Genomic DNA, 18,426 nt, shown 5'->3' on the forward strand with positions numbered 1-18,426 from the left:
TCTCGCGGTATCTCGGCCACATCCGGGCTGTCGCGGAGGCCGGCGGAGGGACGCTCCCAGTGCGCAGTTTTGGCGTGGGTGGTAGTGCGGTCGGGCTCCGTGCGGCCTGTGGGGGAGACGCGGTCGGAGTGGGAGGGAGAGTCCGCACCCGAGAGGTGGAAGAAGACAGGCTTTAGGCTGGAAGAGCCTTAGAGGAGCGATTTTGCAGGTGGGGGCACGAGACAGAGGCTCTGACAGGGAGGCCGGCTGAGGTCGCGCCGCAGGCCCGACAGAATGGGTGCGGCCCGAGCCCCCCGAGCTCAGCCCAACCCACCCATCCTGTCTCTGGAGGCGGGAGGGGCTCCGAGCTTTGGAAAGCTCTGGAAAGGAAAGGGGAGAGGGGAGGTTGAGAGTCCTGCGGTTGGGGTGGAGGATGAAGGCTCCTCTAATCATTCACTCCCGTGCACCCCCCCTCCATTGCACACACCCTGTCCACCCGCCAGTGTCGTCGTCCTTCCTGGTGCCCAGGACCTTCTAGTAGAGTTTACAAAGCTTTAGAGACACCCCTACCAAGAATGGCCGACCCTGAGCACTGACGTGGCGCGAGACACTGTTCTACGAGTTTACAGGAAAGCAGTCCCGCGTTACAGATGAGGAAACAGGTACACAGGAGATAACCTGCGAAGTCACCCAGTCCCTGCCCCTCAGGTCTGCCCAGCCGTGCTGTGAACCCGGCCACACTGTTTCTGCTTTAGGGACCAAGAAGCCATGGCTGAGCTCAGTTAAGTGGATTTGTTCAGAGTCTATCAGAAAGAAAGTAAAGATACGGTTTCTACTCAAAAGAAGGCGTATTTAAGTTTATTAGTATCCTTATAAGCTTCATTTGCCCTACTGCTGTTTTCTGGGCATACAGAGAATTCCTTGCCCACAGAAAATTCAGGGTCAAGTGGGACAGGTAGGTGTGTTGCAGGTTGTTAACCTTAGAGGAGAGTACAAACCCAGTGGGGGGACCAGTGACCGCCTCCCTGGGAACAGTGGTCAGGGAACCAGCGGTGAAAAGAACAGTTAGCACAGGTGCTGAAGAACCTATCCGTAGGAGGGAGTGCATGGTGACTGGCTTACTCTTTCCTCCCTCCTTTCCACTTGTTTATTGAGCTGCTAAGATGCGCCAGTCCAATCTTGGAGCTGCGTGTTCAACTATGAACGAGATCCAGACATTTTCTGCCTTCTGGGAGCTCAGAGTCTAGTGGGGAGACAGGTAAACTGCAAGCAGCATGATATGGCTAACACTAGGAGAATTACGAGGGGCTGTGGGAACACAAAGGAGGTCCATCTACCCCAGATTTGGGGTGGAGGTGGGAGCCATGTGAGAGAGGACTTTGGAGGATGAAACATCTAAGCTGAGATGTAAAGGAAGAGCAGGAGTTTCTCAGTGGGACCATTCACCTCCACAGGAAGGAGAGATCCTTGCCTGGGCTTTGGACCTCCCAAAGGGGGGGCACTAGGAGTTGGGGGTTTAACAATGGGAAGTGTCCAGATGAGAAAGAAAGGGAAAAGAGCCCAAAGAGAAACCTGGAGGAAGGGCCAGTGAACAGATAATTTCTGTTGGAGAGGGGACATGAGGACAAACAGTGTTCTTTATCTTATCACTGACTGTTCTCTCTAATTATTTACCCCTCTATCTTACCACTAGAACTGAAAGCATCTTACAGTCAGGTTCTTTCATCTCTTTATTGTCCAGCACCTGACCAGGCTGAAAGTGGGTTTCTGAATTTTGGGAGAGTTGAGTGGTTTTAGATACGAGGCTGGAAAACCCAGATTGTGCAGGACTTAACCGAATGTTAGCTGAGAAGTTTGTATTTTATTCCTCAGGAAGCAGGTGTTTATCAAAGCCTTTTGTGCTGCCACCAGAACTGTGTTTGAGGAAGATTAGACTGACTTTGGCATGTTAAAGATTCCAAGGGAAAAATGCAGGGCAGGGAGATTGTTCAGGAGGCTATCTAATGAGATGATAAATATCTTGAGTGATGGTTTTAGAAATGGTGAAGTGGGGCCAAATGAGGGAGAGGGAAGAATTGATAAGCGTTTGTGCCCATCTGGGTTTAAGAAACAAATGGAAGTGATGTGGGAAACCAGCCTGAGAGAAGTGTGTATGTACAATAACGGAATTCAGGGGGTGTGTGGAAGGAGAGCTGGCTGGAGAAAAAGTAAAGAGCTCTGTTTTAGATGGGCTACATTGGAAGTGATGGTGAGTTGTCCATATAGAAATATCAGTGGACACTTGGGGAATTACTCCAAGAGGAAATATGGGATTGAAACCCCTGAGAGGCCAGGGCTGAAGTCATCCCTATAGAGGGGAGAGCTGAGGGCAGGGGAGAGAAACTAGAGTCACATTCTCATGTGCTCACTCCCACATCTGGGGCTGGAACTCCTCCCCACCCCCCTGTCAAGTCAGTCAGCCCCTGTCAGCATCTCCACGGCAGGGAATCACTACCTCCCAAGTCCTCTACTCGGGCCATCCCAGCCACTTGACTGTTAGAAAAACATCCTCACATTCAGCTCCTAGTTGCTTCCCTTTAAATCGCAAAATGGTTCATAACACTCTTAGCAGCTACTGTGTCAAGCATTGACTTTGTGCCAGGCACCATGCTCTGCTTTGCAAGTGTAACTGTTACAGCTAACATGCACAGCCTCACTCAGGAAGCCTAGTGCAGTCAGAAAATGGCTGTATTGTCTTCATCCCCATTCTTCCTTTAAATCTTTGCTTGCCCTTGGATTACATCTAGCCACCAGGACAGACTTGTTGCAACAGCCTAAATGTCCAGTTCACGTTAATAGTCAAAACTCTGAACTTTAATTCAATGTTAGAGCCTCTCCCCTTCCCCTCTTGAGCTTGCTTCAGGCTCCCACCTTGGGAGTGGAGAGTGGTTGACTTCTCCATTTCTCCATCTTACTTCCTCACTACTCCTCATCCCTGAAGACTGAGGCTTTAGGCCCATCATTGTTGGTGGTGGGGGGTTGTGAGAAGAAAGATAGGGGCAGGAAAGGTCCATTTGGCATTAGTAAGAATTCTCTGAGCTTGATGGGAGTTTGTGGCTGACACTTCCATGGGGTGCTTTTGTGGGTCTCTCTTACCTGCAGTTCCCTTGACCTGGGTGGTTACACCTCAGCCTTGCTGTTTCCAGTTGCTCCCTCAACCCCTGTTTTCTGGAATCCTCCAGTACCTGAGATTAGTCCATTGTCTGTCCAAGTGGCCTTCTTGGGCAAAGTCCCTTTAAGATTGCTTCTAGTTGGCCCTCTCTCCTGCCTGGCCCACATCTGGTCTACAAGAGACACATAGGTATCCTTCACCCCAGCAAATTTTGGGGGTGTAGCCTGTTTCAAATGCAGCTGCTGCTCTTTGCTAGCAGCTAACCAGCCTCCGATTTTTCCAGGCAGGGGCCCACCACCAGCCTCTATGCCTGCACAAGCTTCAGAGGGCACAGGCCAAGCAATCCTAGGGGTTTTCTTTCTGGTTTCGTGAACTGCTTCAAGAAAGCTGAGACTTGTGAATATTTGAAATCAGGGAGAAAGAGGCTATAATAGAGGTGAAGAGCTTTGAGATGCTAGAAGTCAAGAGAGAAAAGGATTAGGTGGGAAAAGATGAGGTCAGAGGACACTTATCCCTTTGATTTTGGGAAGAAGCTTGAAGGGCACCCAGCGGGCAGTTGGTGAGGTAGGGCAGTTTGCATCCTGTGGCCTTAACCTTCCCAGGCAAGACCTGGAAAGTGAGAGAAGTTGCTGCATGGTGAGGAGGTTTGGATAACAGTTGTAGCCATTGGGGAAAAGCTGGGAAAATCAGGAACGGTGAGAAAAGGATTCATTGGCAGCTCTGGGGGCCCAGCTGAAAGTCTGCAGTGTGTCCTTTCTGTGTGCCCAAGCTCACGTGGCTTCTCACAGCCCAGACCCCACACCAAGTTCACGGATGTACAGGTGGGCCACACACCCACACATTTGTATCCTTGAACACAAACACATGGTTCTATACAGGGGATTAAAAACAATTATTGCCATATAGTTTACATACAGTACAGTATACAGATCTTCAGTGTGCAGTTGGATAGTTTTGACAGTTTGCAGTCTTCTAACCACCACCCAAAACAAGCTATAGAAGCATTTTCATTATTCCAGAAAGTTCCCTTATGCCCCATTCCCCAGACAGCTACTTCCTGACTTCTATCACCATAGATTAATTTCACTAGTTCTTCATTGCATGTTTTTATACACATATAGAAATACATCGATGTCCTCCTTGCCACAGCCCCACACAAGCTGCACACGTGCGCCTATACTGACCATTTTGTTCCTTACAATAGGCTGAGGCCACAGTCGAGCTGTCAGATTTTTGCTCTTAGGTGCACATATTCTATGCTAACCTACCTTCTCTTCAACCCTAAAATCGTACCTCAAAGTGCAGTATTTCAAATCTTTCCTTTCAGATCCCTGGAGATAAAAGGAAGAATTAGAAAGGTGGTAATCATCCCACCTGCATGAGAGTTTTCTTTATTTTCCTCTAGGGTCTCTAGAATATCTGCAAATGGGGACATAAAATTTTAAAACAGAACTGTTTAGATATATAGCTTAACTTTCAGTTGTGGCCCAGCTGGAAGTCAAAGGGTGTGGCTTTCCAAGAAACGTGCCAGCAGAGCAACTAGGAGATGGTGGACTGGTGACGCAGAGCCAGCAAGAAGCTGCTGGCAAGGAGCTCCTAAGAGCTGAGAGTCGCCGATGGTGGCAGATCTGAGTTGGGAGCAAAGCCTGCAGTCCTCCAGGCCAGCCAGAGGTCAGGGGAGTGAGAACAAAGCTGAGTCCAGAGGTTGGCCATGTCCAAGAACCCATGTCAGGTGCAGAAGCTGGGGCACTAGCCCAGTTGAGCAGAGGAGAAACAAGTGCTGGAGACAGAGTTGGAGGAGGTGAGACCAGACCTGGTGGCCACACAGCCTTTGTGTAGCAGCTTGCCAGCCGCTACCTTTGACATGTGAATTGCTGCATGGGTAGGCCTGTCACCCTCCCAGGACCACTAGGGTACCTCTTGGGGGTGTAGTGGGCCTAGGTTTGGGGCGATGGGAATGAAGGCAAGATAGACAAGGGACAGGGAGGTGGTGGCTGAGTCTGGGCCTCTGGAGATACTGGTGCTCACTAGCCACAGGACCTGGAGCTTCTCTGAGCTGAGAAATAGTTTCAGGACCACTTCTGCAGCCTCCACAGCTCTGGGGTGCTGCAGCCTGTGATGGTGTCCTCTAGCTTTGTCAGGGTTCAGGCCACAAGGAAGGTGTCTGGTTGGAATTAAGGAAAGACTATACCAGATCCCTTAGGAGCCTGACCCTTAGGCAGCATCACTGGATCCCCCACTTACAAACTTGGCCAGCTCCCGCTCTGGTCTTTGGCCTGAGATTTCTCTGAATGGTGCTTTCTGTCTACTGGACATCCGGAGGCTCCTAGATGAAACTGAAAAGAGAGAGAAAGTAAGAGTAAAGGAATTTGTTTCCTAAGATCCTGCTCTGTGCTGGGCCCAGTTCTGGGCAATTTATGTTTGTTAATTTCAACATAACATTCCTACAGCCTTTCCAGTGTGTATTATTGCCTCAGTTTACAGGTGAGAGCATTGATGCCTGTCACTGTATTTAAGCTCAGGTCATCCTGGCACAGCCTCAGTTTCCCACAGAGAACCAGGGCATAGTGGGGTTGGCTCTGGACCCTGATTCATATCTGTGCAGTCCTCTGGTCCCTGCTCAGCCTGAGCCAGGAACCCAGAGTAAAGCTTACGGTCTGACTTCTCCAGGAGCGTTGAGTGATGCCTCTTTTCTACTAGAAGCAAATGCCCATCAATTGTGTCCACCTGGACTGTCTGGGCCTGAGCACTAGACCAAGCTCTCAGTACCCTGGAATGCCTGTGAGAAGGATGGGGTCAGGCCCAGCCTCTGACAGTGACGCCATCGGTCAGAATGGAATTAGTTGGGCATAAGGAGGCAGGAAGGCCTGGATCTGGCCAGTTTCCCCTTAGTCTCAGGCTATGATGACCCCTAATGAAACATCCCTTCTCAAAGATAGACACGGTCTTTTACTGGAGCTGAGCTCCCCAGCCCAGCTGTGTCTGGACCCGGAGAGAGAGCCCCACACAAGCCCCCTAGGTTGAAGTTCAGGCCAGGTCATTCCAGGGAGGGTGAAGAACCTTCCTGCTGGTGGGTGTCCAGTGTGCAGAGACGAGGCCTGTGCTGGCACCCTGCTCTCCTGACAGTAGGTGGCTCCTCGCCACCCAAAAATCTGTGTGGACTTCCCAGATGGGTCAGTTTATAGGAAGATTGGTATCCTCTCACCCTATTAAGCCAAATCCCCGGGAGGTGCTCCCTTTGACCTCCCTTCCCACCTGCCTGCCCCATCACCCTTGCAAGAGCTATTGCACTAAATGCCCTGAAAGTCTCTTAAGAGCTGTGCTGTGCTAAAAGAGCCCAAAGGGGGAATGTCTTAAACTTGCCATCGTGGTTCCACTGTTTTGAATAGATCACTAGGAAATGAGACTTGGTAGAAATAATCATTACAAATGAAACTCACAGTGGCAGAAACCATACTCGGTAAAATCCGATACAATAAGAATCTGATTAAGGAATCAGATATTTATTGTAAAATTCACAGGGAAACAAGACTTGATCTTGGGAGAAATTATTTTGGCTAAACAAAATTGAAAGTGAAAAAAATTGGAATTGGTTAATTGTGAAATATAGAAAATCAATTAAGGGATTAAAGTGGCTTAGTGGAATTCATCTAAGAAAAATAGTTTTTGCAAAACCTCATTGACATTTGTTTAATGGTTCTGTATAAAAGCTCAACATCAAAATATTCTTAGGGCCCAAATGGTGGAGCCAAGAACATCTTACACCTTTCAGAATTTGGAGTAGTGCTGAAAGGGCTGTTAGCTGCGTCCAGCCCTCCACCCACCTGGGCTAGTGGCCCTCCTCATCACAGCTCACAGGGATGCGTCTTCTCTCAGAAGTGTGCCATTAGGTTCAGGACTGCACTTACCCTCCTGAAGTTTACCAGTAGGTGAGGCAGCTCTTTTTTTTTTTTTTAATAAATTTATTTATTTTTGGCTGCGTTGGGTCTTCATTGCTGCAGGCGGGCTTTTCTCTAGTTGTGGCGAGTGGGGGCTGCTCTTTGCTGCGGTGTGTGGGCTTCTCACTGCAGTGGCTTCGCTTGTTGCAGAGCACGGGCTCTAGGCGCGCGGGCTTCAGTAGTTGTGGCATGAGGGCTCAGTAGTTGTGGCGCGTGGGTTTAGCTGCTCCATGGCATGTGGGATCTTCCTGCACCAGGGCTCAAACCTGTGTCCCCTGCATTGGCAGGCGGATTCTTTTTTTTTTTTTTTTTGCAGCACGCGGGCCTCTCACTGTTGTGGCCTCTCCCGTTGCGGAGCACAGGCTCCGGACGCACAGGCTCAGCGGCCATGGCTCACGGGTCTAGCTGCTCCGTGGCATGTGGGATCTTCCCGGACCGGGGCACGAACCTGTGTCCCCTGCGTCGGCAGGCGGACTCTGAACCACTGCACCACCAGGGAAGCCCAACACCACCCTTTTGAGAAGCCTTGGCTGTAAAGGAGAACAGAGACTGGTACAGAGGGTGTTTGTGTGCCACTAGGAATGACCTGTATGGAGGGTGAAACTGATGATGCTGGAGGGGAGGCTGAGAGCTGAAGTCTTTGAGGAAGTGAGAAGGATCCAGGGCCCAAGTCAAGGGGTTAGTCTTTCTGGGGAGCATTGTTCTGGTAATTCTGAAGTGGACCCGAACTGTTTTGAGCAGGATTACCCCCGGACTTGAGTGGTCTTCAGAGGTCTTCTGGCTGCCCCCACCCCAGCTAAAAGGTAGCCTCCCTGCAGGAAGCTGCTGCACAGGCCCAGCCTTCCCCCTCAGTGTCCATGGGGCACCAGAGACAGTTGTGCCAAGGAACCAGTGTCCCAAGAGCAGCCCTGTAATCAGGAGCCAGAGCCCAGGCTGGCTGGGCAGTTCTGTCAGTACAAGTGAGCCATCCTCCTCCTTCCACAGACCATCAGGATCTTCATCATAACCCTAAAGGCCCCTCACAAGGGCACCTGCGTCGACCTCCCCAGGGTCTTCACTCATTACTCTCTTCCCACTGTTGCCACACCAGGCTCCTTTTGAAATCTCTCAGATACTATGTTCCCTCCTGTTCTCAGTTCCTACCTCCTCCATCCTCTCTCTCTCCACCTGCCTAGCTCTTGCCTAACCTCCTGTCTCAGCTTAGCAATCACATCTCAGACAGCCCTTCTCTGATCCCAGCTAGGTGAGGCCCTCCTATTAGCACATCTCATGACGCTGGATGCTGACTCTTTTATAACGCTTTTCCTACTTACAATGTATTTTTTTTGTCCAATGTCTGCGTTCCATGCTAGACTGTAACCTTCATGAGGGTAGGTCTAGTTTACCACAGTTATTTCCAGTGCCTGGCATGTGGTAAGGGCTCAGTAATTATTTACTGAAAGAAAAAGTGAATTGGTGACTAATTTACAGCCTGCTTTGTATTTATATGGTTCAGATATGTCGTGTGCAATGTTTATCTCCCCTACACACATTTCACTATAAATTTTGGAATTTTCCCTGATCACGTTCATGATTATTTTCACCTTTGTTTGAAGGCATGCTAAGAAAGAGTTTAATGATCTTACTTTGTGGTCATTCATCTAAAATAGAAAGATGCACTAAGCTTTTACATGATTGATTCTTCCCTGTAGGATGACTGGTTTGGTTTTGTGTGAACCAACAGAGCTTTACAACATCTTGAATCAGGTCACAAAACTATCCAGATTAACTGAACCCAACTATCTCTGTTTATTAGGTAAGTACTTTAAAAAATGTTGTGAGCAGTGTCCTTCAAAGATTATTTTTCATGAATTAACAAACTTTGAAGAGTAAATTACTTTAGAAAACTATTAAACTAATTAGGCATAACTCAAAATGCTACTATTAACTGTAACATGACTTGGAATATTGCCAGATTAAATAAATCTAGAAGAAAAGTTCCCGGAAGACTCATGTTTGAGTCTGCTTACTATTGTTTTTAGTGAAATATTTTAAACATCTAACAAACTCATAGTAATACACATAAGCACTTACGTACCCACCATTCAGATTTAACATAATAAAAAGTTACACAAATGTACCCCTCTTTTGTACTCCATCCTGATCCTCTTCCTTTCCCTCCCAGAAGATGACTGCTTCTGTATTTTTACACGTTTACGACATAGGCAGGCATCCCAAAGTAATGTATGGTTCAAACATTTACATAAACAGTACCATAATGTACAGTGATTCTGCAACTTACTTTTTTTTAAATTTAATTTTATTTATTTTTTTTATACAGCAGGTTCTTATTAGTTATCCATTTTATACACATCAGTGTATACATGTCAATCCCAATCTCCCAATTCGTCATGCCACCCCCCCACCGCCACCGCTGCTTTCCCCTCTTGGTGTCCATACGTTTGTTCTCTACATCTGTGTCTCAGTTTCTGCCCTGCAAACTGGTTCATCTGTTTCCCTCATTTCTGTATATGAAGATCCAGTTTATTTTAACTGGTAGTTGCAATATATATCCATTCCTAATTGATTGTGATGTGTTGCTTGCATTGTGTTGCTATTATGAACAGTGCTGCAGCGAACAGTTTGTATCTCTCTCCCTATTCATGTGCAAGAACTTTTTCAGGATATATTCCCAGAAATGGAAGTACCAAGTTGCACATTCACCTTCACTACATTACTGTCAAATTGCCCTCCGAAGACATTGTATCAATTTTATACTCCAATCAGCAGTGTAAGAAACATACCTACCAATACCTGGTTTTGTCACCCTTTAAATTTTTTGCTCTCTGATTGGCATGAACTGGTATTATGATGTTTTTCCCCACAATTAAAAACGTCGTGATTAAAATACACATAAAATTTACCATCTTAACCACTTTTAAATGTCCAGTTCGGTGGTACATCATCACCATCATCTCCATAACTCTTTTCATCTTGTAAAACTGAAACCCTATACCCGTTAAACAATAACTCCCCATTCCCTCCTCCCTGCAACCCTGGTAACCACCATTCTAATTTATGTCTCTGATTTTGACTACTCCAGGTGCCTCATATAAGTGTAATCATACCGTATTTGTCTTTTTGTGACTGGCTTATTTCACTTAGCATAATGTCCTCCAGGTTCATCCATGTTTTGTAGTATGTGTCAGGATTTCCTTTATTTTTAAGGCTGAATAATATTCCATTGTATGTATATACCACATTTTGCTTATCCATTCATCCATCGATGGACACTTGGGCTGCTTCCACCTTTTAGCTGTTGTGAATGATGCTGCTATGAACATGGATGTACAGAATATCTCTCTGAGACCCTGCTTTCAATTATTTTCAGTATATACCCAGAAGTGGAATTGCTGGATCGTGTGGTAACTCTATTTTTAATTTTTTGAGGAACCACCATTGTGTTTTCTGTAGCAGCTGTATGATTTTACATTTGTACCAGTAGTGTACAAGGGTTCCAGTTTTTCGAAATCCTTGTCAACATTGTTATTTTTCTGGGTTTTTTTTTTTTTTTTTTTTTTTTTTAGTAACCATCCTAATGGGTGTGAGGTGGTATCTCATTGTAGTTTTGATTTGCATTTCCCTAATGATTAGTGATGTTGAGCATCTTTTCATGTGCTTATTGGCCATTTGTATATCTTCTTTGGAGAAATTACTATTCAAGTTCTTTGCCCATTTTTGAATTGGGTTGTTGCTTTTGAGTTTTAGGAGTTCTCTATATATTCTGGGTATTAATTCCTTACAAGATGTATGACTTGTAAATAATTTCTCCCCTTCCGTGGGTTACCTTTTTACTCTGTTGATATTGTCTTTTGATATGCAACATTTAAAATTTTTCACGAAGTTCAATTTGTCTATCTCTTCTTTTGTTGCTTGTCATATCCAGGAAATTGTTGCCAAATCCAGTGTCATGAAGCTTTTGCCTTATGTTTTCTTCTACAGTTTTTATACTTTTAGGCCTTACATTTAGGTCCTTGATCCATTTTGAGTTGATTTTTGAATGTGATGTTTAGATAAGCATCCAAATTTCATTCTTTTGCATGTGGATATCCAGTTTTCCCAGCATCATTTGTTGAAAAGACTGTCTTGTTCATGGTCCCTAGGGAGTCCACATGAATTTTGAATAGATTTTTCTGTTTCTGCAAAAAACATCATTGGAATATTGATGGGATGACACTGAATCTGTAGATTGTTTTGAGTAGTATTGACATCTTAACGATATTAAGTCTCCCAGTTTGTGAACACAGAATTTTTTTTTTGCCTCTAATTTCTTTCAGCAACATTTTGTAGTTTTCAGAGTACAAATCTTTCAAGTCCTTGGTTAAATTTTATTCCCAAGTATATTATTATTTTTAATGCTATTGAAAATGGAATTGTTAATTTCCTTTTCAGATTGTTCATTGATAGTATACAGAAATACAATTGACCCTTGAACAATGTGGGGAATAACCTGTGTATCACTTATAGTCAGCTCTCCGTGTCTGTGGTTCTTCTGCATTTGTGGATTCAACCAACCATGGACCATTTAACACTGTAGTATCTATTATTTTTGTGTGTGTGTGGTTTTTTTTTTTGCAGTTTATTAATTTATTTATTTTTGCTGTGTTGGGTCTTCGTTCCTGTGTGAGGGCTTTCTCTAGTTGTGGCGAGCGGGGCCCACTCTTCATCACGGTGCGCGGGCCTCTCATTATCGCGGCCTCTCTTGCTGCGGAGCACAGGCTCCAGACCCGCAGGCTCAGTAATTGTGGCTCACGGTCCCAGTTGCCCCATGGCATGTGGGATCTTCCCAGACCAGGGCTCGAACCCGTGTCCCCTGCATTAGCAGGCAGATTCTCAACCACTGCACCACCAGGGAAGCCCTGTAGTATTTATTATTGAAAAATATCTGCGTGTAAGTGGACCCATGCAGTTCAAACTCATGTTGTTCAAGGGTCAACTGTACAACTGATTTTTCTGTGTTGGTTTTCTCTCCTGAAGCTATGCTGAATTCATTTATTAGTTCTAACAGGGTTTTTGTGTGTGGAATCTTTAGGATTTTTTTGCATATAAGATCATATCTTCTGTGAACTTAGATGATTTTACTTCTTCCTTTCCAGTTTAGATGCCCTTTGTTTCTTTTTCTTGCTTAATTGCTCTGTCTAGGACTTCCACCACTCCGTTGAATAGAAGTAGTGAAAGTGGGCATCCTTGTCTTGTTCCTTAAAGAAAAGCTTTCAGTCTTTCACCATTGAGTATAATGTTTGCTGTGGGTCTTTCATATATGTTTTTTTTATTATGTTCAGGTAACTTCCTTCTATTCCTAGTTTGTCAAGTGTTTTTATCTTGAAAGGGTGTTGAATTTTTCATATTTTTCTGCATTGATTGAGATAATCATGTAGTTTTTCTTTCTCCTTCATTCATTTGAAGTGGTAAATTAAATTGATTTTTGAATGTTGAGCCATTCTTGCCTTCCAGGAATAAATTCCACTTGATCATGGTGTATAATCCTGCTGAATTTGGTTTGCTAGCATTTTGTTGAGGATTTTTGCATCAGTGTTTATAAGGAATATGATCTGTATTTTTCTTGCTGTGTCTTTGTCTGACTTTGGTATCAGGGTCATGCTGGCCTCATATGATGAGTGAGGAAGTGTTCCCTTCTCTTCAGTCTTTTGGGAAAAGTTTGAGAAGGATTGATATTAATTCTTCTTTAAATGTTGGGTAGAATTCACCAGTGAATCTATCAGGTTCAGGGCTTTTTTATTTTTAGCCTAAAACATTTATATTTTAGTAAACACATGATAATTCCCTCTGAGAATGAATAGATATCCAGGTCATGAATTTCAAGGAGATTATTATCATTTTTCAAGACAATAAGTGATACACTGAATTCTTAAGAGTTATATTCCCAAGGAGTGGTGGATGAGATCCTTTCCTGAGAGCAGCTATTGGTTAATTAGGTGTGGGAAAGGCCCTTTCAGGGTAACAGACTGGGGAGGCTACAGACAAGGGAAAAGCCTCAGTGCCCATACTAAATTTGCTTATTTTTATTTTATTTTTTTAAGTTAATTTTATTTATTTTTTTATACAGCAGGTTCTTATTAGTTATACATTTTATACACATCAGTGTATACATGTCAATCCCAGTCTCCCAATTCATCACACACACACACACACACACCCCGCAACTTTCCCCCCTTGGTGTCCATACATTTGTTCTCTACATCTGTGTCTCTATTTCTGCCCTGCAAACCGGTTCATCTGTACCGTTTTTCTAGGTTCCACATATATGTGTTAACATACAATATTTGTTTTTCTCTTTCTGACTTACTTCACTCTGTATGACAGTCTCTAGATCCATCCACATCTCTACAAATGACCCAATTTCGTTCCTTTTTATGGCTGAGTAATATTCCATTTTACATATGTACCACATCTTCTTTATCCATTCATCTGTCAATGGGCATTTAGTTTGCTTCCATGACCTAGTTATTGTAAATAGTGCTGCAGTGAATATTGGGGTGCATGTGTCTTTTTGAATTATGGTTTTCTCTGGGTATATGCCCAGTAGTGGGATTGCTGGGTCATATGGTAATTCTATTTTTAGTTTTTTAAGGAACCTCCATGCTGTTCTCCATGGTGGCTGTATCAATTTACATTCCCACCAACAGTGCAAGAGGGTTCCCTTTTCTCCACACCCTCTCTAGCATTTATTGTTTGTAGATTTTCTGATGATGCCCATTCTAAATGGTGTGAGGTGATACCTCATTGTAGTTTTGATTTGCATTTCTCTAATAATTAGTGATGTTGAGCAGCTTTTCATGTGCTTCTTGGCCATCTGTATGTCTTCTTTGGAGAAATGTCTATTTAAGTCTTCTGCCCATTTTTGGATTGGGTTGTTTGTTTTTTTAATATTGAGCTGCATGAGCTGTTTATATATTTTGGAGATGAATCTTTTGTCCGTTGATTCGTTTGCAAATATTTTCTCCCATTCTGAGGGTTGTCTTTTTTTTGGTGTGTGTGTGTGATACGCGGGCCTCTCACTGTTGTGGCCTCTTCCCGTTGCGAAGCACAGGCTCCGGATGCTCAGGCTCAGCAGCCATGGCTCACGGGCCCAGCCGCTCCACGGCATGTGGGATCTTCCTGGACCAGGGCATGAACCCGTGTCCCCTGCATAGGCAGTCAGATTCTCAACCACTGCGCCACCAGGGAAGCCCCTGAGGGTTGTCTTTTAGTCTTATTTGTAGTTTCCTTTGCTTTGCAAAAGCTTTTAAGTTTCATTAGGTCCCATTTGTTTATTTTTGTTTTTATTTCCATTACTCTAGGAGGTGGATCAAAAAAGAACTTGCTGTGATTTATGTCAAAGAGTGTTCTTCCTATGTTTTCCTCTAAGAGTTTTATAGTGTCTGGTCTTACATTTAGGTCTCTAATCCATTTTGAGTTTATTTTTGTGTATGGTGTTAGGGAGTGTTCTAATTTCATTCTTTTACACGTAGCTGTCCAGTTTTCCGAGCAACACTTATTGAAGAGACTGTCTTTTCTCCATTGTATATCCTTGCCTCCTTTGTCATAGATTAGTTGACCACAGGTGCGTGGGTTTATCTCTGGGCTTTCTATCCTGTTCCATTGATCTATATTTCTGTTTTTGTGCCAGTCCCATACTGTCTTGATTACTGTAGCTTTGTAGTATGGTCTGAAGTCAGGGAGTCTGATTCCTCCAGCTCCTTTTTTTCCTCTCAAGACTGCTTTGGCTATTCGGGGTCTTTTGTATCTCCATACAAATTTTAAGATTTTTTTTTCTAGTTCTGTAAAAAGTGCCATTGGTAATTTGATAGGGATTGCATTGAATCTGTAGATTGCTTTGGGTAGTATGGTCATTTTCACAGTATTGATTCTTCCAATCCAAGAACATGATATATCTCTCCATCTGTTGGTATCATCTTTAATTTCTTTCATCAGTGTTTTATGGTTTTCTGCATACAGGTCTTTTGTTTCCCTAGGTAGGTTTATTCCTAGGTACTTTATTCTTTTTGTTGCAGTGGTAAATGGGAGTGTTTCCTTAATTTCTCTTTCAGATTTTTCATCATTAGTGTATAGGAATGCAAGAGATTTCTGTGCATTAATTTTGTATCCTGCAACTTTACCAAATTCATTGATTAGCTCTAGTAGTTTTCTGGTGGCATCTTTAGGATTCTCTATGTATAGTATCATGTCATCTGCAAACAGTGACAGTTTTCTTCTTCTTTTCCAATTTGTATTCCTTCTATTTCTTTTTCTTCTCCGATTGCCGTGGCTGGGACTTCCAAAACTATGTTGAATAATAGTGACGAGAGTGGACATCCTTGTCTTGTTCCTGATCTTAGAGGAAATGCTTTCAGTTTTTCACCATTGAGAATGATGTTTGCTGTGGGTTTGTTGTATATAGCCTTTATTACGTTGAGGTAGGTTCCCTCTATGCTCACTTTCTGGAGAGTTTTTATCATAAATGGGTGTTGAATTTTGTCAAAAGCTTTTTCTGCATCTATTGAGATGATCATATGGTTTTTATTCTTCAATTTGTTAATGTGGTGTATCACATTGATTGATTTGCATATATTGAGGAATCCTTGCATCCCTGGGATAAATCCCACTTGATCATGGTGTATGATCCTTTTAATGTGTTTTTGGATTCTGTTTGCTAGTTTTTTGTTGAGGATTTTTGCATCTATATTCATCAGTGATATTGGTCTGTAATTTTCTGTTTTTGTAGTATCTTTGTCTGGTTTTAGTATCAGGGTGATGGTGGCCTCATAGAATGAGTTTGGGAGTGTTCCTTCCTCTGCAGTTTTTGGGAAGACTTTGAGAAGGATGGATGTTAGTTCTTCTCTAAATGTTTGATAGAATTCACCTGTGAAGCCATCTGGTCCTGGACTTTTGTTTGTTGGAAGATTTTTAATCACAGTTTCAATTTCACCACTTGTGATTGGTCTGTTCATATTTTCTATTTCTTCCTGATTCAGTCTTGGAAGGTTATACCTTTCTAAGAATTTGCCCATTTCTTCCAGGTTGTCCATTTTATTGGCATAGAGTTGCTTGTGGTAGTAGTCTCTTAGGATGCTTTGTATTTCTGCGATGTCTGTTGTAACCCCTTTCTCATTTCTAATTTTATTGATTTGAGTCCTCTCCCTCTTTTCTTGATGAGTCTGGCTAAAGGTTTATCAATTTTGTGCATCTTCTCAAAGAACCAGGTTTTAGTGTTATTGACCTTTGCTATTGTTTTCTTTGTTTCTATTTCATTTATTTCTGCTCTGATATTTGTGATTTCTTTCCTTCTACTAACTTTGGGTTTTGTTTGTTCTTCTTTCTCTAGTTCCTTTAGGTTTAAGGTTAGATTGCTTATTTGAGATTTTTCTTGTTTCTTGAGGTAGGCTTGTATTGCTATAAGCTTCCCTCTTATTACTGCTTTTGCTGCATCCCATAGGTTTTGGATCGTTGTGTTTTCATTGTCATTTGTCTCTAGGTATTTTTTGATTTCCTCTTCGATTTCTTCAGTGATCTCTTGGTTATTTAGTAATGTATTGTTTAGCCTCCAGGTGTTTGTGTTTTTTACGTTTTTTCCCCCTGTAATTCATTTCTAATCTCATAGTGTTGTGGTCAGAAAAGATGCTTGATATCTTTTCAATTTTCTTAAATTTACTGAGGCTTGATCTGTGACCCAAGACGTGGTCTATGCTGGAGAATGTTCTGTGTGCACTTGAGAAGAAAGTGTAATCTGCTGTTTTTTGGATGGAATGTCCTATAAATATCCATTAAATCTATCTGGTCTATTGTGTCATTTAAAGCTTGTATTTCCTTATTAATTTTCTGTCTGGATGATCTGTCCCTTGGTGTAAGTGAGGTGTTAAAGTCCCCCACTATTATTGTGTTTCTGTCAATTTCTTCTTTTATAGCTGTTAGCAGTTGCTTTTTGTATTGAGGTGCTCCTATGTTGGGTGCATATATATTTATAATTGTTATGTCTTCTTCTTGGATTGATCCCTTGATCATTATGTAGTGTCCTTCCTTGTCTCTTGTTACATTCTTTAAAGTCTATTTTATCTGATATGAGTATTGCTACTCCAGCTTTCTTTTGATTTCCATTTGCATGGAATATCTTTTTCGCTTCCCTCACTTTCAGTCTGTATGTGTCCCTAGGTCTGAAGTGGGTCTCTTGTAGACAGCATATATATGGGTCTTGTTTTTGTATCCATTCATGAAGCCTGTGTCTTTTGATTGGAGCATTTAATCCATTCACGTTTAAGGTAATTATCAATATGTATGTTCCTATTACCATTTTCTTAATTGTTATGGGTACATTTTTGTAGGTCCTTTTCTTCTCTTGTGTTTCCCACTTAGAGAAGTTCCTTTAGCATTTGTTGTAGAGCTGGTTTGGTGGTGCTGAATTCTCTTAGCTTTTGCTTGTCTGTAAAGCTTTGGATTTCTCCATCGAATCTGAATGATAGCCTTGCTGGGTAGAGTAATCTTGGTTGTAGTTTCTTCCCTTTCATCACTTTAAATATGTCATGCCACTCCCTTCTGGCTTGTAGAGTTTCTGTTGAGAAATCAGCTGTTAACCTTATGGGAGTTCCCTTGTATGTTATTTGTCATTTTTCCCTTGTTGCTTTCAGTAATTTTTCATTGTCTTTAATTTTTGTCAGTTTGATTACTGTGTGTCTTGGTGTGTTTCTCCTTGGGATTCTCCTGCCTGGGACTCTCTGTGCTTCCAGGACTTGGGTGGCTATTTCCTTTCCCATGCTTGGGAAGTTTTCAACTATAATCTCTTCAAATATTTTCTTGGGTCCTTTCTCCCTCTCTTCTCCTTCTGGGACCCCTATAATGTGAATGTTGTTGCATTTAATGTTGTCCCAGAGGTCTCTTAGGCTGTCTTCATTTCTTTTCATTCTTTTTTCTTTATTCTGTTCCATGCCAGTGAATTGCACCATTCTGTCTTCCAGGTCACTTATCTGTTCTTCTGCCTCGGTTATCCTGCTATTGATTCCTTCTAGTGTATTTTTCATTTCAGTTATTGTGTTGTTTGTCTCTGTTTGTTCTTTAATTCTTCTAGGTGTTTGTTCTTTAATTCTTCTAGGTCTTTGTTAAACATTTCTTGCATCTTCTTGATCTTTGCCTACATTGTTTTTCTGAGGTACTGGCTCATCTTCACTATCATTATTCTGAATTCTTTTTCTGGAAGGCTGCCTATCTCCACTTCATTTAGTTGTTTTTCTGGGGTTTTATCTTGTTCCTTCATCTGGTACATAGCCCTCTGCCTTTTCATCTTGTCTGTCTTTCTGTGAATGTGGTTTTTGTTCCACAGGCTGCAGG

The 18,426-nt window shown here is 43.0% G+C and overlaps 1 protein-coding gene across 2 annotated transcripts in view; it reads left to right on the top strand.

The window, feature by feature from the left end:
* The first annotated feature begins 12 nt into the window (after window positions 1-12).
* The window catches only part of STYXL1 (serine/threonine/tyrosine interacting like 1), a 54,713-nt gene continuing 36,299 nt past the window's right edge, over window positions 13-18,426 (top strand). Inside the window, exons 1-3 of one of the 2 annotated variants that reach the window (XM_081257590.1) lie at window positions 13-208; window positions 483-641; window positions 8,760-8,863. In XM_081257590.1, coding sequence (XP_081113716.1) covers window positions 8,761-8,863 — 103 coding nt within the window. In that variant the 5' untranslated portion in view covers window positions 13-208; window positions 483-641; window position 8,760. The remainder of the gene's footprint in view (window positions 209-482; window positions 642-8,759; window positions 8,864-18,426) is intronic. The other variant, XM_081257591.1, reaches the window with a different exon arrangement.

The sequence above is a fragment of the Mesoplodon bidens genome (genome assembly GCF_964165515.1).
Source record: "Mesoplodon bidens genome assembly, chromosome: 15".
Taxonomy (NCBI): Eukaryota; Metazoa; Chordata; class Mammalia; order Artiodactyla; family Ziphiidae; genus Mesoplodon; species Mesoplodon bidens.